The 27,110-nt window shown below is 34.1% G+C and overlaps 2 protein-coding genes and 1 long non-coding RNA gene across 3 annotated transcripts; 2 read left to right on the top strand and 1 right to left on the bottom strand.

Moving 5' to 3' along the window:
• The first annotated feature begins 20 nt into the window (after positions 1–20).
• Positions 21–5,809, top strand: LOC110730185. Its single transcript, XR_002513009.1, has 3 exons — positions 21–357; positions 4,310–5,221; positions 5,328–5,809. It is a non-coding gene; the product is annotated as an uncharacterized LOC110730185 (long non-coding RNA).
• A 1,845-nt stretch (positions 5,810–7,654) lies between these two features.
• On the bottom strand, positions 7,655–8,592 carry LOC110729992. Its single transcript, XM_021909777.1, has one exon. It carries the CDS (start codon positions 8,336–8,338, stop codon positions 7,913–7,915), a length of 426 nt encoding a protein of 141 aa, XP_021765469.1. The 5' UTR covers positions 8,339–8,592; the 3' UTR covers positions 7,655–7,912.
• A 12,240-nt stretch (positions 8,593–20,832) lies between these two features.
• On the top strand, positions 20,833–21,417 carry LOC110730027. Its single transcript, XM_021909808.1, has one exon. It carries the CDS (start codon positions 20,833–20,835, stop codon positions 21,415–21,417), a length of 585 nt encoding a protein of 194 aa, XP_021765500.1.
• Positions 21,418–27,110: the final 5,693 nt, after the last annotated feature.

The raw sequence follows: 27,110 nt of genomic DNA, 5'->3' as shown, positions 1-27,110 counted from the left end.
ACCAAAATCAGACTTTTGAAAGTTGAGGGACCTAAATCAAACTTATACCAAAGTTAAGGGACCGTAATTTTACTTTACTCTGGGACGAAAGGAATAATACAAAGTATTTAATGGATAGTAAAATACGTACTGTATTAAATATTGTTTTTTTTTTTTAAAAAAAAAGGAAAAAGATACGGATTAAATGTCTAAACTCAAAGTTGGTCATACAAAAAACACTTTATGAGTTTCTCGTTTCTCGTTTGTGTAAGAAGGCTGCAACACCAATCTAGGAAGCAGTCGCTAGAACCCTTAAAACTACTCCAAAAGTCCAAATCTTTCCTGTCAATCAGTCTATAATCCTGTGACCTGCAAATGGTAAGTATCTTAGTATCCCAATCTTTACTTAATTTTTTTTTATTGACTTATCTTTTGATTTGTAATTTTTCATTAATGGGTTCGAATTAATTATTGATCATTTCCTTAATTACTTCTTGTAATTTATCATGTTTTCCTTATTGTTCATTTGAAACCCAGTGATTCTAGATTTTCCAGAGTTAAAATTTGATTTACCCATTATTTAATTCATGTCTTAGTTTGAGAAAGCTGGCTTTTTTATTTCATTTATTTTTTGTTTGATTGTTTTTGGTAGATCATGTAGTTCTTTAAGGATTTTGTGATGCCTTTCCCAGAAATTCTTTTACAAGGGAAAGCTGGTTGGCTAGTTTGCATTTGGAAAATGGATTTGGAAGGTGGGTTGAAAACAAAAATTGATGGTTTGTGTTTATTATGAAGTGTTTATGAAGAGTAATAGCTAGTTTAGTAGTATTTTGCAGTGTGGTTATTGTTGGTAAAGTTATCTGTATTTGGTACCTTTACTAGGTACTCCGTATTGTTTTGTTGATATCGAAGGCGTAGTAGCTTTGTGTCAATGTGTTGGTTGGTTTGGATTAATTCATGTGGGAGAGTCTCAGGAAGTCAGGATGGTATTGATAAATTCTATCAAATTTGACAAGTTTTGGGTAGTTATATGTGTTATGGGAACTATAATAGGAAAGGAAAACAATGGTTCACTTGTAAATTGAGCTATTTGAAAATTCTAGATTAATGGAGGACAGTTTTTTTGGTGGATATTGAATCCAAATCACCCAATAAATCAATTTCTAGATATCGTATTGGGCTATTGATTTTGTGCTTTGAAAAGGTTCATTAGTGCGATTGTGAGATACTTAGATTCTACACAGTGGTTTGTTGTAGATTCTTTTATCTAATTTTGTGAGTCATAAGAAAAAAAATGCAGAAGAATTTAGACATATAGTGCTGACCCTAAGAGCAAAATTTCGAACCTAATTGGCACTTGTTTCAAACTTCCACACTACTAAAAGGGTATTGCCATTTATACCCCATCATTTATGTAATTGAAGAATTTGTTTTTGTGTTTGAACTAGAGGCTGCAAAATTGTAAAAGGATATAATTGTCGATTACAGACATGTATCAACCGTATCTGAAGTCTGAACTGCTGCGAAGTGTTTGTTCCGTCACCAGACTGACCAGAGTTGCTATTTTGCCATTTTCTCCCACAATAGATGCAGCGCCCCCCCCCCCCCCCCCCCCCCTTTCTCTAATTCTTGTGCTTTTTGAAACTCAATAGGTTTAGTTTGACTAAAATCAATTTCTTGGCTTATGACCCTCTTTTGCTTGAAGCCTTGAATATAAAGTCTTTTGTTTTACATACAAACTGCTTTTTTGCACAAAGTACTTTTATCTTCCAAATCCGGTTTTATATTGGACTCCCATCTCTAAATTCGTTATTTGATCTTGAAGAAAGAACAGCAAAGAGGTTTAAGGGACAGAACAAAATCATGAACTCATGAAGCACTGAAAAATTTAGGTTTAAAGGACCTATCAGCCATCACCCTCTCTCTCTTGGGGCTAGGGGAGGCTTGGAAGGGTTAGGCTATTGTGGAGGCAAAGGTCATTTGTGTTAACACGGGTATGAATTGAGTACTCAGTATCCACATAATCATGAAGAGCTCTCTACACCTAAGATAGGTGACTCATATAAGATCTCTAGATGTTGCCTATATGATAGCTCACCTTTTTCTTGGGCCCTTCATTGTATCGCTCTAATGAGTCTAATCCATCTTGATGGAGGCAAATTAGAGGTGAGAATGATCCTAGTTCCCCCCCCCCCCTCTAAATTGAAATAGGGCCCTTTCATGTACCAAGGAGTCTGTATATGAGAGGGGTGATGGGCAATTGGGGGCAAATTAGAGGTGAGGATGATCCTGATCCCTCTTTTTTAGTCAAAAACGTAAACTCTCTGGATTTAGAGTTTCCAAGTGGTGTCCAAATGCTTACCAAGCAACAGCAGTGCATTAAGGAGGGATGTCATTGAGAAGCTGGGATGAGTGGTTTTAGTAGAGGGCTAAGGTCTATTTGAGGTGGAATGAAACCTTTTTTTTTTGACAGAGAGGTGGAATGAAACTTCCATAGTCCTGTGTCAACAAATTGAACTGGGCCATCTGTCAAAGGGGACTGTACGTATAACCTTGAAAGATCTGGTCATAACCTTCATTACCCAGTTATTGTAGATGGCTTTAGTGGATAGATTATTCATTACCCAGAGCTAAAGGAAACAGATATAAAAAGGTCTCTGAAGTAGGATGTTTCTATCAATCATCTTTATCTCATAGTCCCTTAGCTTTGGGACATAGGAAGAAAAGTAGAGGAGCCCTACGGGAGACTTTCCCTAGCAAGAGTAAATTTATTTACTGTTCATTTTCTAGGAAGCTAACCAGAAAACATATTGGCTTTTGGGGACCTAGTTGGGACCTTTCAAAACGTAAGATAGACTGTTTCCATTTCACACATCCTTGAGACCTTGACCAATTCTTTTCTCATGATTTTTCTGAATTTGTATCTTTGTAGTGTATAAAAGAACGTCTGAAACCTTGAATTTATGAATGGGGCTAGTCAAGATGGAACTTAGAATTCAAAGATGAGGGAAGTTAGTGGAATTTGAGTTCCATCTTAAGTCATTGAGGCAGTGTGTAAACTCCATTGGCCAGTATCATCCATCAATTTTTGTACTAGTATATGATTATGGATAATTTATTATGGCGTTGTTTTACTTGTCTATTCGACTGAAACAGAGGTCATGCCCAGACAGTTCTCTGAAGGCACCTATTTCATTCATTCCTCATCCTTTTCCAAGCTTGGGATCTCTTAACTCTTAATGTTTGAGGTATCGGCAAGACAGGGTAACATTTTGTTGACAGATAACTGGGACTCAGAAGCTATTTAATTTCATTTTCAGACCTCTAAATTAAGAGGGGCAGAAGCTATGATCACAATTGCTGTATGATTTACAAGACCTGCCATTATCACAAGCTTATCCTTGATGATTCTGGCATCCTGGATATTGTTATATGTTTTTTTTTTTTTTTTTTTTTTTTTTTGGGGGGGGGGGGGGGGGTGGTTAATAAAAGTAAAGAAAGGGCTACTCACCTCCTCTTAGAATCTTGTTCACATCTTTCACCCCTAATTTGAGAAAAACAAAATTGTAGATGATTGCTTAAGAAACTGCACAACTTGTAGAATCTTGTTCACATCTTCCATTTAGAAATATTTCATTTTGGAGTCTCCACTTTGTTTTCTTTGGACTGATTGTTTAGGAAACTGCACAACTCTGTTTCTGAGTTGCTTTTGTCTTCGTTATATCTTTATTTACCCTGATGCAAGCTAAGCAGATAGGGCGCTTCTTAGGGAATTTATGATTAGTTGCAAGGTTCCAAACCTAACCTTTGTGAGTTTTGTGTTTCTGTATTATTTATTAGCATTGTTGCATCAACCATAAAATTTGATTGATTGATCATGCAAAGAAAGATATCAGTATCAGTAAGTATTAAAATATTAGTGTTTGCTATCTGATATTAAAGCTTGCTGGACTAAGTACTATTATGCAAAGCCTGTTGGACCTGCTAACCTGAAAAGAACTTTCTGTTTACTGTTAGCATGAGACTCTTTACCATTCTATTTTCATAGTGCTTCCTTTACTTTGAAGTTGACTTTTTTTTAATGTGTTTTTGCCTGTCTAGACGTCTAGTAACTATCTCATGTGGCTGTGAATGTATTGACCAGGAATGTGAAATGAATTAATGGCTATTTTTGGTGCTCAAGAGTTTTGCTTTAATAATGTATACTGGATTTTCCCTTTGTCAAGTTTGAGCAACTTTAAGAGTTATCCTTGCAAACATCTCCAAGCTGGAAACTTAAAATTTCTCTTTGTTTGACATACTGTATTCTTGATTGTTTTCCACTTTTCAGGCTAGTATGTAGAGATCGCCTTTATTTGACGTGAAACTGTATATTCTAAGGGTAGGGACCTGGAGCAAGATATTGCTGCATTTTGCGTAGTTGATGGTTGAGAAAGATAGGATGCCTTGATAACATTGATGTCTAACAATACCGTAGAAGAGTGAAATAGTTCACTTCTTCACTGACATCTAATTTCACGTCAGAGTGGTAGCCCCGTAATTAGTCTCAACAAATTTTACATACAGAGAAACTGAGTTTAGAAGCAGACAAAGGGTGCTCCATTTAAATACAACACAATCATAAGACAATGGAGCCGTTGATAAGTAGTAACCTTGTTATCAGTCTCTGCAAGTTTCACATATAGAAATTCTGAGCTGTGGGAAGCAGACGCAAGGGAACCCTACTAAATACGGGATAATAGAGATACAATGGACATTTCTGATAGTAATAGTAGCAAAATCCTCAATGATGTCATGAATCGCCGGCTGAAGAACAGAGAACGACAGCGTAGATACAGGGAACGGAAACGTCTCCAAGGAAATGCCAGGAATGGGCATGTCACTGACCAGTCATCCCAGATGCAAATTGTATCGCTGCCAGATGCAAATGGGCCTGACAGGAATGGGAATGTGGAACAAGTTGTAACCCGTGTTCATTGTAGACGAGATTGGAAAAAGGATGCGAGGAGAGTCCATGTTGCCATACCAGAAGCCATGTTCAATGGATTACTTCCCAATGGTCAGTCTTTAGCCACTGAAAATAACACGCCACATGCTCCTTGGGGAATGCGGGAATCAGAACAAGCTCTGAAAAGTGAAGATTCTTCAGAAAGCTATCCCCGCTTGTATGATAGTGATAAAAGTAGAAGTAGACCCGGAAGAAGAGATTGGAAAGCAGAGGCAAGAAATAAGAAATAAATAGGTAGTTCCTCGCATAATATTGTTTTTGATTTTTTGTATTTTTTTTTCCGCATTTGTTTTTGTTGTTTCATTACTTTCATATATACTTAATCAGTATTTTAATGCAGATTCATTGCAGTAATTATCCAATTTGTTCAGCTGCTTGGTAATTTCTGAAAGGAATAGTCTCTCTACAAATCAGGTCAGTCAATGGGTGATCAGAGAAACTTGATTATTTGAATTGGAAAGCCTTTAAATAGCCAAAATGACAAGTCTTATGATTTATAGATATGATATATGCCAATCTTGCATAATCAACTTAGTAACAAGCTGTTTGTAGGCTGCTCGTCTTTCTTGTACCTGAGCATTAGTGCTCCTAGCATCTTTTTATAGTTATTTGCTAAAACTCATTGTAAACAAAGATTCTTTTAACATTCTTATACATGATGAAAATCTTTATTTTAGGGTTAGCCTGAAAAGTTGTGATGAATATATCATACACATCTTTTTATTGAAGGCAATTGACATGAAATTGATGCTTTAGTATGTAATGTGGAATATGTACATATTTTCAAGGAATGAATCCTGGAAATTATATACATTTTCGTAAGTTCAAGTCTATGAAATCAGCCAGTTTTGGCTATTCAATGGTTAAAAATACATATATTATGCTCATGCATCATCTTACAATTTGGATAATGTTGGTTTTCCTTGAAAATGTGAATATACATATATATATATACATATATATATATATATATATATATATATATATATATATATATATATATATATATATACATATATATATATATATATATACATATATATATACATATATATATATATATATATATATATATATATATATACATATATATATACATATATATATATATATATATATATATATATATATATATATATATATATATATATATATATATTAGCCCTTCCTTTTCCCCCTTTTTTTATTTTTTTTATTTTTTTTTAATATAGTTTAAAGATAACTCTACCAAATGAATTTACATATAGTCAATAATGGAAACCCATATTGAATCTCTTCACCTCCACAGCCATTGCAAAACAGCATATATCATAACTTAGCTCTCATATTGGCATTCAGGACCTTCATTGGTTCTCAAACTTGCAACATCACACCGCATTCACCATTCCTAGCTTTAGAGATAGCGCACTTCTGTGTATACAGATCCAAACTTCATGTTTCCAAAAAACATAAAAGATGTCAGGGCTAGTTTGGTTTGAGTGGTCCTCGTGAGCCATAATTAACATTTGTCAAACTAGAAATATAACCTCTCCCGTGCAGCTAACTTTGTACTGTTGTTGCAAAATAAGGCATGTACGGTTGCTGCCCTTCAGTGTAGTTGTCCTTCATATATGTACTCGTATTTTTTTCCCATCTTGAACAGCCACCAACCCGAACAAACTTTTGTTAGTATACAGTATTAAACTGCAGGCCTATAAATTTTGCATGGTCCACAATTTAGGTGTATGCAGCTTAGTCCTGACCAATTGGGCGCCTCATTGCAACTATAGTTTCCGGCATCAACTTCTGTTATATATGTACACCAGGCTAGAGCTTTGATGAATTTCTCACTTCTCTGACTACCAGTTGGGATATATTGTGAGCGTCCAGCGCCTAGAGTGTAGTAGTTTGTTGGGTTGTGAAGAAGACTATCAAAACAACCAGGCTTAAAGCTTTCAAAGAACTGATCTTTAGTAAGTGATTAAAGCCACTCCTTTAGTGAGGGTGTCAGCAATCTTATCAGTTTTATGGGGGTTTTTGATGATTACTTTCTATCATGCAACACTGCATAATTAGAAAGTGCTTTAACTCATTATGAACAGCTTGACTTATTAGCTGCTCTAATAGGCAGAATAACTTTGGTTTTCCTGGTTCTGTCTTGATCTATTAATATAGCAAGCCTTCCTTAATCCGGCAGACATCTGGACTCTGGAGTCCCTAAGATGAAAAGTAGTTACAGTATAGCCCGGAAAAGAGGGCTGTGTTGACTTGCCAACAATCGAGGAGGCGATGACTGGGTGTTATGTGTTGCTGATGTCCTGCTGTCCTGCTGTCCTGCAACTGCCGCTTGTGGGAGGAGATTGGTCAGGGTCGAACGTGATGCGTGCTGCTTCCCTTGTTCTGTTTATGTTTACTACAGTATGTAGCTATTGTATTTGATATGGACTTCCTATCCTAGCATCCATTGATAAATTCGTCACCTTTTTCAATCTCTCGGCATCTTTGAGAAATTTAGATGCGTTATTATTGCAGCATAAGCATGGTTTCTTATATTTTATATAACTCATGCAAAAGATACATGATAAAGCTCAGAAATGAGTATCAATTAAGTGCAATAAACTAAAATTTACAAGTTTATAATATCTTTATCTTTATACCAAAAAAATTCCAATATATAAGATGGAGGATATAATAATGGAACAAAACTAGTACGTAATAGTTTTACGTTGTACATGAAATTATGTCTAGTCGAGAGACATCTAATAAAATTAGAACGACACACAAAACAATACCTCCCTTTCCTAGTTTCCTCATCCATCAATTTTACCTCCACCCCACCCATTCACCCTTGAGATAACTTCAACCAAATAACACAAAATTGCATAAATACATTATTATTAGCTTCTTAGTTATCATCATGCAAAATAGGGTTAATTAATTAATTAATTAATATTTGTTGTTTAAGGAGAATCCATTCATCCTTCTTTGCTTTGATCTCTTGCCATCTCTCAGCTCAGCTTCCAAATCCTCAAGGCTCCAATCCCTTCTTAATCCACCACTCCTCACTAACTTCGGCTCGTGTGTAAGATCATCGCCCTCACCTCCGTATGACAAAGCTCCTGTGCTTCCATACCTACGGTGATGAGCCTTGAACTTCTTAGGAGTTGCACCACCTACCATTGATTTAACCTTTTTGTCGCGAGGGGATGCCATAAGTTTTCCTGACCAATTCCTTTCCGCCAAAATTTTGTGACTAAATAGGCTTGATATGTTCTTAGGAGTGCTAGGTTTATCATCATGGCTTATTAGTCTCTTGCTAAGGTCTTGATCTGAGTCCGTTCTATGAAGAACATGGCAACAATTGAGACTCATTTTCTTCCCCTTTTTATTCTATCTTATGATATTATTCTATAAATATTTACATGTACTAGTTGAAGACTAAGGTATAATGGGTGGGAGAAATTTGAAAAAAAAGAATAGGAAAAGAGAAGGAAAAAAAATTAATAGATGAAGGAAAATCATTTTTTGGAGTAAAAGAAGGTAAATATTTTAAGGTTTTGAGATGAAATTTAGGAAAACCAGCCAAAAAAATCTATGTTTGGATAACATTTGGTTTTTACTAATGTTATTTATGTAGTTAAATTGCCGGCAAGTAAGCTAAACCAGTGGTAATGTGTGTTTATTAACTGCCTTTGTTAGCAAAGCTAAAATCAATGTTATGCTAATAGCAATTACATATATACTTGCAAAGTTATGTTATATATTGATTACATTCGACTTATTTTGTTTGAAATTATCGTATAAGAAGATATACTAGTTGAAATTAATTTGCCTATAGTAAAGTTACTTGTGTGTGAAATAGTTTGAAAACCCAAAAAGTGTTTAATACAGAGTACTTCGTAGTTAAGAAAAACTCCAAAACATCAAAAGCGTGTCTTTATCAGTAACACACTAACACATAAAAATTCCGAAAATTAACAAAATCTGTCATTTTTACTCCTCTTTATTTACCCAAATGTAACAACCAAATTTTCTTGAACTTAATGATCAGGGGCCCAGAAATACGAAACTCCACATGGGTGGGTATGATGATGATGAATCATGATCCATCGATCTCAACTAGTAAGTAGTAAAGAAATTCTTCAACGGTCCTAAAAATTTTACCTAATTTAACCTAGACAAATTTTGTTGATTAGCTTAGAGTTAGTGCTTATGAAAACAAACCTTTAAGGACAAAGGTCATTATAATTGTGACGTGCCTATAAATTTGAGACACAAATTGCTAAGAGATTACAAAATCATAAGAAAGTTAAGAAACCTCATGGCTCAATTGTAAAGAAATGCCCTAAATTGATACCATCACTTCTCCAACATGAAAAGTGGTGTGAGGTTAGATATACACTTAACTACTTATCCCTTTGTCTCGAGGTAATAGGCAATTGTTAACCTTTTTCTTTGATGATGTTTATATACTCACACCTTTATGTTTATTCGATTTTGAGGTATTTCATATGAATAAAGATAAATTTGACTGTATCAATCATTAAATTATAGAGTATGTGAAAAAGGCATAATTATGCATAATCTTGAAAGATTCGTCTCAATGTGTATTATTAATTACATCTAAAAATTATTCAATGGTGAAAATGGGAAAGCTATGTGATGTCAAATGAGACAAACAAATTAATTATATACTAAATTGACAATTTGAAAAACAAGTTAAAAAAAATTAAAAAAAAAAGACAGAGAGAGAGAGAGAGATATTCTTATACTAATAATTGGTTCATATGTATTTAGACAATGCAAATCTAATACTCTATAATAAAATTTCAGGGATAAAATTATCATCACACTATTCATAAATGTGATTCTTCCAAAATTTAGTTGGGTGGCAAATGTGCGCATCAATTAGTCATGTCTAGAGAGTTTTTTTTTTTTTTCTTGTTAATCGGGGTATAAATGTTCATACACTATTCTTAAGAATTAAAAAAACGGTAAATAACATTAACGAGGACAAATAAGTAAATCAATATTTTAAAGGGTATGTATAATTGTCCAACTACTATTCATCAGTGTACGTAATAAAATCATTATACCACACAAAGAAAAATTTAGCGGCAATTAATAACATCATATAATTGTGGCATATAAATAAACAAATACTTTAGAGATAAAATTATCCTCACACTATTCATAAGTGTTTTCTTATACTCTCTAAAAGGTAGGGATATGAAATAAATATAGAGATGCTGGGATTGTTCAGTAAACAACCACCTCTCCTATGACTTTTGGATGTAGTCAAACAACCAAAATTGTGTTTGGTTATCTGGCTTCTCTGCGAGCAAACCTTTTCGCCAAAAGCCACTTTTTTGTATTGGTTGTTTCCTTTTAACACTTTTAATCCCTATAACCGGCAACCAATAACCAGTGTTCTTAGACATAAATATATTACTACCTCCGATTTTTATTATTTGCAACTTTGGAGTATTATTTATGAATAATAAAAATTGGAGGTAGTATTAGACATTAGGTAAACTTTAATTATAAAAAGTCAATACAAACAATTGGTCAAATCAGCCAAGAGATATACGTAATACAAAATAACTAACAAAGTAATAACCAATTGTCAAATAAAACCTTTATAAAGCACCATGTCTTAAATTATCAAACAAAGTTGAGTAGAAGAACGTACAATATATCTAATGTAGGAGTAATGGAGCTGTCGGTAACATAAGAGAAAAAATCCAATTATTTCAATATTTTATTACGAGTACTACACTATTGAAAACTGCCATGCATGAGTACATTCTTTTATAGCACGTGCGTATTATTTATATATCACCCCATTTTTCGTCTCATCTTCTTTTCCTTCCATATATGGCTACCATGCACACACGTAACATAATTCATCAACGTAAATTCTTCATCAACCTTTTATATCTTTTAAACACATTGATAAGATATTCAAGTCAATAATTATACAATCAAACGATATGATATGATCCTGTCGAGAAGACATGATATGAGAACAAATAATTTGGATGTATAATACGCGATTACTCTTATTAATCAAATTGATGAAGAATTGAATTTAATGAGATCTAGTTTTATAAACAACGTAACGGGTTTATAAGTAAGGGGCATATCTATGTGACAGCCATGGAATAAGATTCATAGAAGATTAGTGCTGGCCGCTCATTAATATATATTGTTAATTAGTCATTATTATTCCATTGTGTGATATTAGGAAGGACAAACAAAGGTCCCAATTATTATACAATCATTGTTGATACATGGAAATTAAATGGACGAAAAACTTTTGTATATACCCGGTTTACACTAATATTAGTGTACATCGAGTACTAACTGTATAAGGATAACTTTTAGCTAATTTTAGGGTAATATTTTGCCTTTTGGGGGGTAACTTTAAACATAATACAGGATCTTTTACCAAAATAGCTAATTTGATAAAAGTATTTAATTTGTCAAAACGGCTAATTATAAAATTTAATTCCCAAACTAGCTAAATTTATTGATTTAAAAGGATATTATTTATTTTTTATATTCCTTTGAACCCGTTCATTAACTTTATTTTTATTTTTTTATTTTTTTTGGTTTTATTTAAAAAGAATACGGAGTAGTTTTTTTAGTTTTGATTTTATTTAAATTCTAAGGCCACAGTTTAAAATATCCCATTAATTTGAACAAAAACAATCAACATAATATATATGCAACAATTCTCTATTTTTAAAAAAGTCACACAACCACTCAAAAAAATGATCCAAACTTCCAATCAACAAAAGAAAAAAAAAAATACAACTATTTTTTTAACACATAAAGATAGAAATAAATATATGTAAGTTTGATTTATCATACACATTAAACAAAAAAATATTCATACTAGGCGACATTAACAAAGAGTATACAATTAATAGACATGAAAAAGATGAACAATACTTAAAATCTTTTATCGTTGTATAAATTTACGGTAGTCTCGATAGAACAATACTACTTGAAATTCCAAATTTTTGTGATTGATATAGATGAAAAATTAGTGCTTTTAATTTAATTTAATTTTTTTATCGAGTCTGCAATTATTTACGTTATTTGTAGTTTTGTATATTGCTTAAAATTTTCAACTTAAAAAAAAAAAACATTAAGTAAATAAAAATAAAACCAAAAAAACAAAGTTAAAAAAAATTGAACCAAACCGGCTCAAAGGAAATAATAAATAGATAAATTCCATCTAAGTTAATAAATTAGTTAGTTTGGGAATTAAAATTTATAATTAGCCGGTTTGGTAAATACTTTTTGTCAAACTAGCCGTTTTGGTAAAAGATCCCATAATACAATTTTTTATATAAATAGACAACAAGAACAGTTTTATAAAGGTAATTTAATAACATTCACTCACAAATAATTGACTTTTAGTCATTTAAAATGTGATTTTTTACTAAGCATAGACAATTTTTAGTTGTATCGGGTTAATTGGGGTAACTTTTATTCATTTCAGGGGTAACTTTTGATCACTTTAGGCTATCATTATAATAGATGTACATACAATAATTATTGTACATTCGATTTTTTAAAAAGTTTGTGGTAAATCAAATAACATAAAGCATATCCTTTGGGTAAATACAAGTTCATCTCCGAGATACACAATTATTGTTTATTACATGATATTTTCGTAAATAAATCAATAACTTTTTCAATAAAAGTTGGTCTCACAGTGATGATGAATGGATAAACCTAAGTTATTGATTTATTTACCAAATGTCATGTGATAAACAATATTTGTTTATCAGGTTAACTAAGGCTTCCTCCATATCCTTTGTTCAACCAAAGGACAACTAATAATAAAAAAAATTTACAAAAAAATATTAATAAAGGTGTTATTAATAAAGGTATTAATTTAAAATAAGTTAAAGTTTCCTGCTGTAAAAAAAAAAAAAAAAAGGTTACAAGTTTAATTACAACAATGGCTTAACTCTATCTGAAAGGGAAATGTAGATTGGGGTCGGGAAGGGTGAGGGTTTTAACCCTGAGACGTGGCCTTATTAGAAGTTCATAATCCTACTAGTATATCCCGTCAATATGATCAATGACATACAACCATTCAATAGGTTTTCGTTGAGACATGATATAATATATAGCCGTAAAATGTATAGATGTATGCAGTGTTATCCTTAAATAATTAAAAAAAATATAGATAAATAAATAAATAAAAACTAGTGAATATAATGACATCTCATCCTAAAAACAACGTGGGATATACATGTACCTATGTTTGAAGCCTTGGGAAAAGGATTCTTACAAAATTGTTGGTCATTCATATTTGTATTGATTATTTCTGAAATAATGGTCCTAGAGTGACCAGTTATTTAATATACCATAATCAGGAAATATGGTATAAACAAAGGTCCCCATAATTGGACAATTGTTGATGGAAATGGACATGGGTTTTTGTAATTTTGTTGGTGGAAATTTTGGATCTACAGATGATTGGAGTCTGTTTTGAGGTTACACTATAATATATTGCTTATTACATTGTTTCCTTAACATTGGAGTAAAAGTAATGGCATGTATACTAAAAAAAAAATATCAATTACAAAGTATGAAATAAGGTAATACTATTACGCATTAAGCTAAGTTTACATCGAGGGCTTAACTAGGGCAAAGGCAATGTAGATTGGAGGGGTCTGTAAGCGGCCTAGCTAGTACATGTCTACATGGACTGCATGCGAGAGTGATCAACATTGGTAGAAATTTTTATGCATACGTTCAACATAAAAATATGTTCAAGACATTTACTATAACAAAAAAAATGCATATATGTTAATTGAAACAAATCAAACAATGCAAGATCCCACATATGAGTAGGGCTTTGCTTAAAAAAAAAAAAAAAAAAAAAAAAAAAAAAAAAAGTAATAATTATTATTGGTACAGTTAAAGTGTTTTTTTTTTTTTTTTTTTTTTTTTTTTTTTTGACAACGTGTACAGTTAAAGTGTTGATTGTGACAAATGCCTAAAGCCGTCTCAATAATTCATGAAAAAAGACGGTAAAAGTGACCAAAATTTCAATCATGATTTAACTCTTTGCTTGATTCTGGGGCAAAAGTAGTAAGAACCATTGAATCTTGACAAAAGGTCTTGTGCTGTAAAGTTTAAGCTAATATTGTTTCCATTTTATAATAATTAACATGGTTAATTTGGAACACTTTTCAATGTACTTAAAACCGATTTCCACATGTATCTATATAACTTTCTAGAAGTACTACTTTTTTTTTTTCTTCTTATAAATAAATTACTACTCCGTGACATTGGTCATGATACATGCAAAAATCAAACTAAGGGTCTGTTCTCATTGACTGAACTCAGCTGAACTGAACTGAACTAAACTGAACTTATTAATTAGTGATTTTTAACTACGGATTAGTGATCTTTGATTATTTATTGATTATTTATTATTATACATATGAGTATATACAAATATACATATTAAAATATTTAAGAAAAATATACTATATAATAATAATAATAATTATTATTATTATTATTATTTATTGATTATTATTATTATTATTATTATTATTATTATTATTTAATCATCATCATCATCATCATCATCATCATCATTATCAATATTATTATTATTATCCTCATTGTAATAAGAACTTAAAATAATGAAATTTGGCTTTATATCATTAGCAATATCATTACACATGAGCTGAACTGAACTGAGCTGAGCTGAATTGAATTGAACTGAACTGAATTTCAACGTATGAGAACAGGCCCTAAGGCACTTTAAAAAATGAGGGAAGGGGGCAAGGGAGTACTTCAAAATGGTAAAAAAAACAATAATCAAACTTGATGTGTGAATAGTAAATACTACCTCCGTTTTTTTTTATGTGCAACTTTGGCACAAGTTGCGGTTCACGAGGCAAAAGATTGAAGGGCAAAGATTAAGAAAGTATAATGGTGATTAATATATTATAGGAGTATGTAATTAAGGTGGAGAGAGAATGTTTGGTTAATTAATCAAACCACCCACTGCCACCACCATGCCCAGCCACCACCACCGCTGGCTTCACCAAAACCACCGCCGGCTTCACCACCACCACTACCACCCCCACGAAACCACCACAACCAACCCCACGAAACCACCACCACCCTCACGTCTTTCCCTCCTTTTTCCAGCAGCCCCCTCCCTAACCAAAAAACCCAGAAATCTATCATTCCCCTCCACCACCACCCCTAACCACCTCCAACCCAGACCACCCACCCCTCAAACCCACCTCTAACCCAGACCACCCCACCACCCAAACTCACCTCTAACCCAGACCACCCAAACACTCTCAACTATACACACAGATCCATCAAAACAACACTCAATTCAATCCAAAGTTAACCTCAAAATAATAACTCGAATTCAAAAAAAAAAACAAAATTAAAAATTTCAAAAATCAAAGAAAGAAACAGAATGTTAATCCAAAGTTTTCAGATCGTAGTGAAAACAAAATCAAAAAAAAAAATTGAATAACAAAAACAAAAACAAACCTCAAAATCGATCGAAGAAACCAAGTTCTGGAAAAACAGAACACAAAAATTCCGATCTAAATTAAGATCGGATAAATTAAACACCGTACAAAAAAAAAGAAGAGAGGGAAAGAGTGAGATCTACCAGTTACTGAATGAAGAAGAAGAACGAGGACCCGAAAATCGAAAAAAAAACCCAGAAAGCCGGTGGGTGGGATGGAAGGTGGTTGTGAAGGAGGAGAGAGAATGGTGGTGGGAGGGGCGGTGGTCGTGACTCTTGAGGGAGGAGGGTGAAAGAGATGAAGAGGGTGAAGGTGAAGAGGGTGAATGGGTGATGGCTGGTGGGTAGAGAGATGAGTAAATGGGTGGGTAAAATTAGGTTAATTATTTTAGATTAGACAAAAAAGTTATTGTGTTTAAAATAAAATAAGGGTAATATTAAGAAAATTTGAATTTTTAAGTAAGGGCAAATTTGTAATTTTTAGGGTCTTTGTTTACTAAAAATAGAAAGAAAATAGAAAGTTGCACATAATTATAAGCGGACTAAAATGGCAAAAGTTGCACATAAAAAAAACGGAGGTAGTACTACTAGTACATCAATTTGTATCAATTATCATATATTGGAAAATTTAACATAAAATAAGCAGTGAAGTGTACTTAATTAAAAAAGGTAGCTTTCATATCACATCCTCTCTAACACAGTAACACATGCATACTTGCTAATAAGTTGCTAGCGTTGCTATTTCTTGAAAATACCACTTCCCCCTTTTTCTCCAAAGATAATTGCGTTTGCTGTTTTTTTGCGGCTGAAATAAAAACGTGCTTAAAATAACCTTATCAAAAATGGGAGGTTTCAAAGCTCCCTTTTCACTGATTTTTCATTGGATTTTTCTATATATTACCTTCGTTTCATATTATTTACAATGATTACACATTTTCCTCTCTACTTTATATCAAATCGTTGCAAATAATATGTTACGGAGGTAATAGTAACCTGTTAATTTAACTTTTCTATGTTGTGTCCCAATATATCTCACTTCCCACACTGAAACCCCTATTATAATTTTGTTTTCATACGGTAACTTTGCCGTCATCCCACCATTAAAAAATTTCGTTAGTGGGGGTCCATTCTCCATTTATTAATATTTTTTATCGATTTGCGCATTGAAAAATATTTCATTTAAGATTTTAGGGCTATTTTAGATCTTACAAATTAAGTTCAGATTTGGCAAAAAAAAAAAACTCAAATGTCTCGTTTTGCTTATTAAAAAATGTCTTGATTTAAGTGTTTAGGTTTTAATACGCAAAACGAGACATTTACGTTACTTTTTTGTGAAATTTGAGTTCACTTGGTTCCTTTAATGGAACATTTTCCAACGCACAAATCGATAAAAAAATATTAATAAATTGAGAGTGGGCCTCACTAACGGAATTTTTAACGGCGGGATAACGACAAAGTTGCCGTATGAAAAAAAAATGTATCTTGGGATTACAGTGTAAAAAGTGATATATGTTGGGGCACAACGTAGAAAAGCGAAATTAACATGGTTATTACTATATAGAAAACCCCCTTTTTCATTTTAGCTGGAGGGAGTAATACATATAGCTTGTCACTTAGGGCCTGTTCCGATTGACTGAACTCAGCTGAACTGAACTGAACTGAACTTATTAATTAGTGATTTTTAACTACGGATTAGTGATTTTTGATTATTTATTACTATACATATGTGTATATACAAATGTACATATTAATAATAATAATAATATTATTATTATTATTAATATTATTATTAATTATTGATTATTATTATTATTATTTATTGATTATTATTATTATTATTATTATTTATTATTATTATTATTATTATTATTTATTGATTATTATTTATTATTATTATTATTATTTATTGATGATGATTATTATTATTAGTAGTATTATTATTTCAATTATTATTATTATTATTATTATTATTATTATTATTATTATAATCTCAAAAACAAAAGTCATACAACCTACAATAAATTAGTGGGAAGCCGAGATACAATCTGGGCCCCCACTCCTCTAGCTATAGCAAAGCCTACTCTAGTGAATATATGAGCTGCTACCCTATTATTATTATTATTATTATTATTATTATTGTTGTTGTTGTTGTTGTTGTTGTTGTTGTTGTTGTTGTTGTTGTTGTTGTTGTTGTTGTTGTTGTTGTTGTTGTTGTTGTCGTCGTTGTAATAAGAGCTTAAAAGAATGAAATTTGGCTTTATATCATTAACAATATCATTAGACGTAAATTAAGAGCTGAACTAAACTGAACTGAACTGAACTGAATTGAGCTGAACTGAACTGAATTGAATTTCAACGGAAGTAAACAGGCCCTTAGCTAGATTAGTTTCAATTTAGAAGTTTACTTGTTTTAGTGAAATAACTCATAGATAATTTATCCCTTAAGAGAACCTTATTCCTAATTAAGCTATGCAGAATTGCAGAGGACATTGTTACTCGGATTGTATGTGCTTTAAATCGTCAAAGGGAAGCTAGGGATTGGGATACATGAGGAAGTTGTAATTTCATACGAGTAGTAGATATATTTTTGTTTAATTAAAAGATTTTAGATGCAATTGATTAAATGAAATATGTGAAACTATAAGGGTAAATTGCGATGTTGTGTTAAAAATTGAGAATGACTCATAAGCCTCTATTCTTCAGTTCTTCTACGCTAGAGTGAATTGAACTAAAATAAAGTAAAATAATGTCCAAAAATAAATTGAAAATAAGTTAAAAAAAACAAAGCGTACGGAGCTCATCCATAAACCTTTTGGTGTGTTGCATTGGAGGGACCATAAAATGAATCATAATTATACATGCTTCACAAAATTTTGGGAGGTGGGGATCAATGTAACATAATAAATCACGTTGCTTCATTGACGATCACAAATTTCTTATCAAAGTTAAGCTAATATATATCTAATCTCTATTTAAAGGTGGGTGGGAGTTTGTTTGCACCTATTCAGACAATGACAAAACAACCATAATACGAGTAATAATCTGAAAAAATTAACATGCACTTATAATTTTCGTTGTCTTCTGGGAAACCATTTACTGCTTCTGCTTGATTTGATGGGATCAACCTTTATACAGTTTATGTTGTTTTTGGACTTACCTTGAAGATGCATATGTGTTTTGCTACATGTACATGCAGACTAGCCAAGGATATGCATGCAAATTCTGATAATTATATTGTATCTATCCCAGAGTCTCTTAAAATCGGTAAATGAGCTTTAACCACTTGAGTATATTATACGGAATACGGAGTATCAATTTTCTATTATCCACTTATCAATACATGTTTTTAACGATTAATATCACTAATTATTAACATTATAAAATTATACTCCGTAAAAAGTGGATATTAATAAAATATACAATGAAACAATTCAAACAAGACCCCACATGAATATGTTTTGTCGTATCTATAAACCACAAAAGCGAGTCAAAGCGTGTTGTGTGAATAGTGTAAAAATCAAACGGTATCAACTAAAAAAACGGTAGAAGTATTTTTTAAAGATATATTAATTACAAAATGCTTCTAAGCTATTTTTTAAATGTATTTTAAATTATGAAAAAAAAAAAATCGGTTTTAATTCTAGACTAATTCGATTTTCCGTCCACCATAGTGTATGTCTAATCTAGTCCATGTTAGATCTGTGGCACAATTCTTACATGATCCTTTTTCATACTCATACAGCCAATTTTTATAGGAGTAAAGATTAAATGATTAACATATTAGTCATTTTACACTAAATCAAAAGAATTGAAAATTAGGTTATAAGAAAAAAAATACAAAAATAAATCTGTGTTTTTCAATTTTCATACTCCACTCACGAATGTAGTAATGTTCACTTTGCTTATATTTTGTAATGTATGGTACTTCACTACTTCGTATTATTTTATTCCTTCCCTTTTCCCTTAAATTGAAAAAGGTTTTTTTTTTTCCAAATTTTTTTTTTATTTATTTTTTATTTATTTTTTTTATTTTTTATAAGAATATGATGTGTGGTTAGTAACAATATAATTTAAAATGTTAGGTAAATATAATTTTTTTTTAATATACTCAATCATGCTTCTAAGTAGGGGCACGTACACGTATACAAAGGGTATGTGAGATTGTGAAAGGATGATTCTAAAATACAAATTCACTAGATAATTTAACACCTAATGATATCAATAGAAGCAAATATTTCAACAAAAGAAAAAGAAAAAAAAAAACAAATATATGATTTGGTAGGTTGGTACCCCTACCGACTACCGCTTTAGCTTATTGAGCCCTATTAGAGATTTAGAGGTTTGAGTATTTTAATAAGCTAATTTAGAGGTTAGTAAATAGCTTATTAAAGAGCATTTGAAATTAGCTTGTTTTGGATATTAAATACACTAAAACAACTAATTATCAAATACTTTTACATAATAAGCTATTTACAAGTAGCTAGTTAAATCAGCTAACATAACCACCTAGCCAGACTAATTAATACAATCAATTATATTAATAAGCCAATAGCGAATTACCAAACAGATCGCGAGCCAAAGTCAAATGTAAATATTTGTTAAGAGAAGTTGTTGGAAATAGTAATGCAATTGGATGACTCGCGCCCGATCGGGCGAAGGTGGTCAAGGAAAAAACGGGAACTCTCGCGCCCGATCGGGCGGCTTTGCCCGACCGGGCGACGGACAAGAGTTTTTCTACGAGATCTCTCGCGCCCGATCGGGCGGGCTTCGCCCGACCGGGCGGCGGACTCAAGGTTTTGACGAGCCCGATCGGGCGGCTTCGCCCGATGGCTCGCCCGGAATGGGATTTTAGGTCGCCCGGTCGGGCGGGCTTCGCCCGACCGGGCGCGAAGCTACGTCTGGAAAAATATGATCTCGCGCCCGATCGGGCCCGCCTTTTTTCCTAGGTCGGTTTGATTACGTGTTTCCTATTTCCAAGACTCATATAAATACGAGTCATACCTTTTTCATGATATTCATTCACTTTCTAGCCAATAACACAAACCTACCTTTTGAGATCTGAACAGTTCTTGAGCAATTCCACTCTTCGAGTTCGGGTGCACGGATTACGGAGAGAGTTGCGTTAAACTTGGGGGCGTGCGTCACTAGGAAACTTGTACCGGTGGTGGCGTATTTCGCTTCTAAGGCAGTGGATTACTATTCCACGGCGCGACTGTGAGTTTGGGATCTTCAATCCAGGAATGTTCTAATCTTTTGTTTGTTATTGATTTCAACAGTTATTTTACCAACAATTTAGAAGCGAAATATTTTGATTTATTCTGTTGATATCATGACTAGCAATTCTCAAACTCGTCTATACCTAGATTTGTCTAAGGTTGAGTCTCTTGATGGAATTAATTATAAGGGATGGTCACAAAGGATGTTAATTGCTTTTGAACAAGTAGAAATTGATTATGTTTTGTTTAGGGATGCTCCAAAACCTATTGAGCAAACCAATACCATGATTGAAATTCCTAGTACTCCTGTTCTTGGGAATAAAGAATCTAGCTCTAGTCAGATGACCACTACTGTTGTTGCTAATGAATCTGAAATCAAGAAATTTGATCGTGATAATAAATTTGTTAGAGGTCATCTTTTGAACAGCATGAAATACAACATATTTGATTTGTATGTTAATATGAAATCTGCTAAGGAGATGTGGGAGTCCTTAGAGAAGAAATATGGTGCTGATGATGCTGGGAAAAAGAAGTATGTGACTGGAAATTGGTTGAATTTTAAATTGGTTGATACTAAGCCTATCATGGACCAAGTCCATGTGTATGAAAATTATGTTGCTGAAATTCTTGCTCAGGTTATGAAGATGTGTGAAATCCTTCAGGCTAATGTCTTGATTGAAAAATTGCCTGATTCCTAGTCTTATTATAGAAATCACCTCAAGCATAAAAAGAGGGATCTAACCCTAGAAGAACTTGTGAGCCACATGAAGATTGAGGAAGCCAATAGGCTTAAGGATGTTTCCTCTAAGCCTAAAAATGTGTTAGCAATCAAGGCTAACCTTGTTGAATCTGGTGCTGACTCTGACAAGAAAGCAAGTGATAATCGTGCCAAGAAGGGGCACTCTGAGAAGAAGGGAAATCTTCAAGCTAAGGGCAAGATTGGGAAGAAAGTCACTGGCAAGTGTTGGTCATGTGGTGGAGTGGGGCACTTTGCTTCACAGTGCAAAAATAAGAAGAAGAAAAATCTGAAATCTAGTGGAGGAAACAAGGATCATGCTCATCTGGTTGAGAATGAGGATGAAGATGTCATTGTTGCAGTTGTCTCTGAAGTCAATCTGATTGAGAACAACAGTGAATGGATTGTGGACACTGGTGCATCTAAACACTTTTGTGCTAACAAGGACCTATTTGCCAGTATGGAAGATGCAAAGGAAGGTGAACAAGTCTACATGGGAAATTCAAGCAGCTCTGAGGTACTTGGAAAGGGCAAAGTGGTTCTGAAGCTGACTTCAGGGAAGACCTTGGCTCTTCACAATGTGCTACTTTAAGAACTTGGAAAGTAGAGGCGGGAAACGCTACTATATCACCTTCGTTGATGATTGCTCTAGATATAGCAGGGTATATCTTCTGAGGACGAAGGATGAAGCTGAGTCCAAGTTCCTTGTGTATAAGGCAGAGGTAGAAAATCAGTTGGAGCGGAAAATAAAAAGAGTTCGCTCAGACAGGGGTGGAGAGTATGGCTCCGATTTCCTCAAGGACTTATATGAAAGTGGGGGAATAATTCATGAAGTTTCGGCCCCGTATACTCCGCAACAAAATGGTGTGGCAGAGAGGAAAAATAGGACCTTGAAGGAAATGATGAATGCAATGCTCCTAAGTTCCGGGCTGCCAGATAATTTGTGGGGTGAAGCGGTACTATCAGCTAATTATGTACAGAACAGAGTAACTCACAAGAAGTTAGACAAGACTCCATATGAAATATGGAAGGGTTATGCTCCAAACTTGAATCACATGAAAGTATGGGGGTGTCTAGCTAAGGTGGGCTATCCATCTTTCAAGCGCTCAACTATAGGTTCTAGGACCTATGATACAGTATTCATTGGCTACGCTGAGAATAGTGCCGCATACAGGTTTAGGAGTCTGGAAGATCGCTCTATATCTGAATCTCGTGATGCAGAGTTCTTCGAACAGGTATTTCCTTTGAAGGAAAATTTAGTTACTGACGATGTTTCTTCAGTTCCTTCATCTGCAGGGCCAGATTTTGCTTCCCCTAGGGTTGAAAGTGAGATTCAACCTAGGAGACGTAAAAGGCAAAGAGTGGAGACAAGCTTTGGACCTGATTTCCTAACAGCCTTTATAGCAGAATGCGGAAATCTAGGTGAGATCGAAGATGATCTAGATGAGATCATGCTGTGTCTTCAGGTTGTGGATGAAGATCCGAAATCGTTTGAAGAAGCTATGAGTTCAGTTGATGCAACCTTCTGGAAGGAAGCCGTAAACAGTGAGCTTGACTCAATCATGTCAAATGGTACATGGGAGCTTGTGGATCTGCCCAAAGGGAGTAGAGCTATTGGGTGCAAGTGGATTTTCAAGAGAAAGATGAAAAACGAGGGCACCGTGGAGAGGTTCAAAGCTAGATTGGTGATAAGAGGATTCACTCAAAAATTAGCCTTGATTATTTTTACACTTATTCTCCGGTGACTAAAATTGCCACTATTCGTGTTTTGTTTGCCTTAGCCTCATCTTACAATTTGATTGTGCATCAGATGGATGTTAAGACAGCTTTTCTGAATGACGATTTGGAGGAGGAGATCTACATGGAGCAACCTCCGGGTTTTGTAGTTCCTGGGATGGAGAATAAGGTGTGCAGACTAAAGAAATCCTTATATGGCTTGAAACAAGCTCCGAAGCAATGGTATGAAAAATTTCATAAAACTATTCTTAGTTTTGGTTTTGTTGTCAATGGTAGTGATGCATGTGTGTACTCTAAGATGTATGATACGCAATGTGTGATATTATGCATGTATGTTGACGACATGCTCCTGTTTGGCACAAACATGTGTGTCATAAATGAAACTAAGAAATATTTAAATTCAAAGTTTGAGATGAAGGATTTGGGAGAGGTAGATGTGATCCTTGGTGTTAAAGTTACTAAAACCAAGAAGGGATATTTTCTGTCTCAGTCTCATTATGTGGAGAAAATTCTGAAGAACTTTAATTGTTTTGATTTGCCTCCTTTGAGAACTCCTTTTGATCCTTCTGGAGCTTTGGTGAAAAATGTGGGGGACGGTGTGTCTCAAACTGAATATGCTAAGGTGCTTGGTAGTCTGATGTTTTTAATGAATTGCACTCGCCCTGATATTGTCTTTGCAGTTAGTAGACTTAGTCGCTATACTCATTGTCCTAGTGAGCAACATTGGGTTGCTTTGAGGCGTGTACTCAGATATCTATGTGGAACCATGTCTTGGGGATTGAATTTTGTTGGTCATCCCTTGGTTCTTGAAGGGTATTGTGATGCAAATTGGGTAACGGATAGTGATGAAACAAGCTCTACAAGTGGCTATGTGTTTACCCTTAGTGGGGGTGCAGTTTCATGGAAGTCTGGTAAGCAGACGTGTATAGCTAGATCAACTATGGAAGCTGAGTTCATCGCATTGGATCTGGCTACACAAGAGGCAGATTGGATGAGAAATTTGCTTGTTGATATTCCTCTGTGGGGGAAGTCGTCACCACCTGTTTCTATGCATTGTGATTCACAAGCCGCTATATGTGTTGCTAAAAATAGTGTTTACAACGGCAAGAAAAGGCACATAAGAGTCAGACATGAGTCTGTGAGGCAGTTTATTGTGAATGAGGTTATTTCGTTGGACTATGTTCGAACAGAGAAAAACCTGGCAGACCCTTTTACTAAGGGTTTGAGTCGTAGACTAGTGGTGGAGTCATCAACTGGTATGGGTTTAGGACCTTTGTTGTAATGACTTGAAATGGTAGCTATTCTAGCTATGTGATATGATACATTAGTTATAATAAATTCAAGAACCTGTTTTGGTTATTTTGTTTCATTGAAATGAATCATGTGGATTTGTTGTATGTGTATCATGTGTTTGAATCAATTACTCTATAAGAGTTGTAAGTTGATTCTGTTAGGATGATTTTATCTCTTAATGTCATTAGTCCAGTTGTTTTCTGAGCAGAGATAGATGGAGGTGCTTATATAGTTAAGACCTTTGTCCCAATGGCTCTTAAAATAGGAAAGATAATGACACCGAAAGTTGAAGGGTTGAACTTATGTTCTTAATGTTCTAGTTCCACTGCATGGATTTCTTAGGTTTGCAAGGTGCTTAAACACGTTTAAGCCTGCAGGGAAAGACCTTTGAATTTGCTGGGAACGTGTGTGAATAACACATAGGACGAACACCTACGTGAGTACGAGAGGTGGCCTCTCTCAAGGAAAGACTGGAGTATTGTTTTCCTGAAGTACTCATGAGAGCCCAAGTGTTGGCCAAGATTGGCGGAGTTGCTTAAGCTCTAAAGTCAAGGTATGTGTATTCAAGGTCCCTTCCTCGCTCCTAGGAGTTCAAATCTTAGGATACTCACTAGGGAAGTGTTGAAAACCTTGTGCACTAATGTATTAGTTCAAACCTTTGGATACTAGCATTTAAGTACTAAGACTTTCATTACTGTTCAGATTTCATGTTGAAGATCCGCTCGCATTAGTGGGGGATTGTTGGAAATAGTAATGCAATCGGATGGCTCTCGCCCGATCGGGCGAAGGTGGTCAAGGAAAAAACGGGAACTCTCGCGCACGATCGGGCGGCTTTGCCCGGCCGGGCGACGGACAAGAGTTTTTCTACGAGATCTCTCCCGCCCGATCGGGCGGGCTTCGCCCGACCGGGCGGCTGACTCTAGGTTTTGACGAGCTCGATCGGGCGGCTTCGCCCGATGGCTCGCCCGGAATGGGGATTTCAGATCGCCCGATCGGGCGGGCTTCGCCCGACCGGGCGCGAAGCTACGTCTGGAAAAATCTGATCTCGCGCCCGATCTGGCGGCAGCTCGCCCGATCGGGCCCACCTTTTTTCCTAGGTCGGTTTGATTACGTGTTTCCTATTTCCAGGACTCATATAAATACGAGTCATACCTTTTTCATGATATTCATTCACTTTCTAGCCAAAAATACAAACCTACCTTTTGAGATCTGAACAGTTCTTGAGCAATTTCACTCTTCGAGTTCGGGTGCACGGATTACGGAGAGAGTTGCGTTAAACTTGGGGGGCGTGCGTCACTAGGAAACTTGTACCGGTGGTGGCGTATTTCGCCTCTAAGGCAGTGGATTATTGTTCCACGGCGCGACTGTGAGTTTGGGATCTTCAATCCAGGAAAATTCTAATCTTTTGTTTGTTATTGATTTCAATAGTGAAGTATTTAACATAATTACTTGAGCATTAAATTCTTTGTCTGGCAGCTGCATGACTTTTTTATGGAAAAAGCAACGAACATGATTAGCTATATAAAACTACATTATTGTTATACATATTAAATGAGTTCAAATAGTTAGTTAGCTGCCAGATTAAATATTAAATCATTGGTGGTATGTTAGCTAAAACATATAGGCCAGGAGTAGTATATATGGATAAATAATCGCAACTTATAATTAAAGTGACACATACAATTGACACAGATTAGGATTGTATATGATTTTATGTTGATCAAGAAAAGGAGAATTGTAGATCGAAATCTCTCAAAAGTTCAACCAACTCGAGCCTTTAGAAGTAGGGGGGAAGAAAAGGTAAGAGAATAATCCCAACCTCCAAATTAAAGTGCTTTTAATGGAGTTGTTCCCGTAACCTTATGTTAGTTTTCCACTAAACTAAATTTTGCTTAATATTTTGTACTTTTAATTAATAGTATTATAAAACTTGTCATTTCCTTTTAATTATATGGTAGATTATTCTTATTCAAATTTCGATTTGGATAAAAAAAAATAAGTACAACATATTATAATCCATTTTGAATAAAATTAGATTGTTTAGACATTTTAGATAAAAATTCAATTTTTATTTTCAAACAAAATTAAATTCAATTAAAATTGTTCAAGTTGTGCCTAGTTAATTCCCCAGATAAATAAAATTTGTTTATCTGGGGTATAATTGTCTTTTCAAGTACCAGTGGAGGGGTACATGCGTTTTTTTATGTACTAGTTGTAGGGTACATGTGTAATTTCCTCAGCAAACAGTAAATGCAAATTGCAAATAGTAATTAGACAGCTCACCAAAAGTACTGAATAAATGAGCACTCTTTTTCAATATATTTACATAAATGCCACCAGGATTAACAAAAATTCGTTTATTTGGCAGATAAACTTGTATTTGCCAATTTAATTCAAAATGAATTAATTAGACCCAAGTCCAAAACAAACACCCTAATAATGATGCAAATTAAGGGAAGGGGAAGAAAACAAGAAAAGAGGAGTTTGGCAAGTAAGCTTTTGAAGCTTAAAAAGATAAGCCCAAACATGCTGCTACATTCTAAGTAAAAGCAGAAATAAGTAAAACGTGGTTGTTAGTGATCCAAAAACAGTGACGCGATAAACAGAGTGAGGGAGTGAGATAAC

The sequence above is a fragment of the Chenopodium quinoa genome, unplaced genomic scaffold (assembly GCF_001683475.1).
Source record: "Chenopodium quinoa cultivar QQ74 unplaced genomic scaffold, ASM168347v1, whole genome shotgun sequence".
Classification (NCBI taxonomy): Eukaryota; Viridiplantae; Streptophyta; class Magnoliopsida; order Caryophyllales; family Amaranthaceae; genus Chenopodium; species Chenopodium quinoa.
Note: the sequence above shows the minus strand (reverse complement) of the source record. Positions and strands in the feature narration are given on the sequence as shown.

What these genes read in the sequence shown, in the direction of transcription:
- LOC110729992 (XM_021909777.1), bottom strand. Translation starts at nt 8,338, where the DNA reads ATGAGTCTCAATTGTTGCCATGTTCTTCATAGAACGGACTCAGATCAA.
- LOC110730027 (XM_021909808.1), top strand. Translation starts at nt 20,833, where the DNA reads ATGACTAGCAATTCTCAAACTCGTCTATACCTAGATTTGTCTAAGGTT.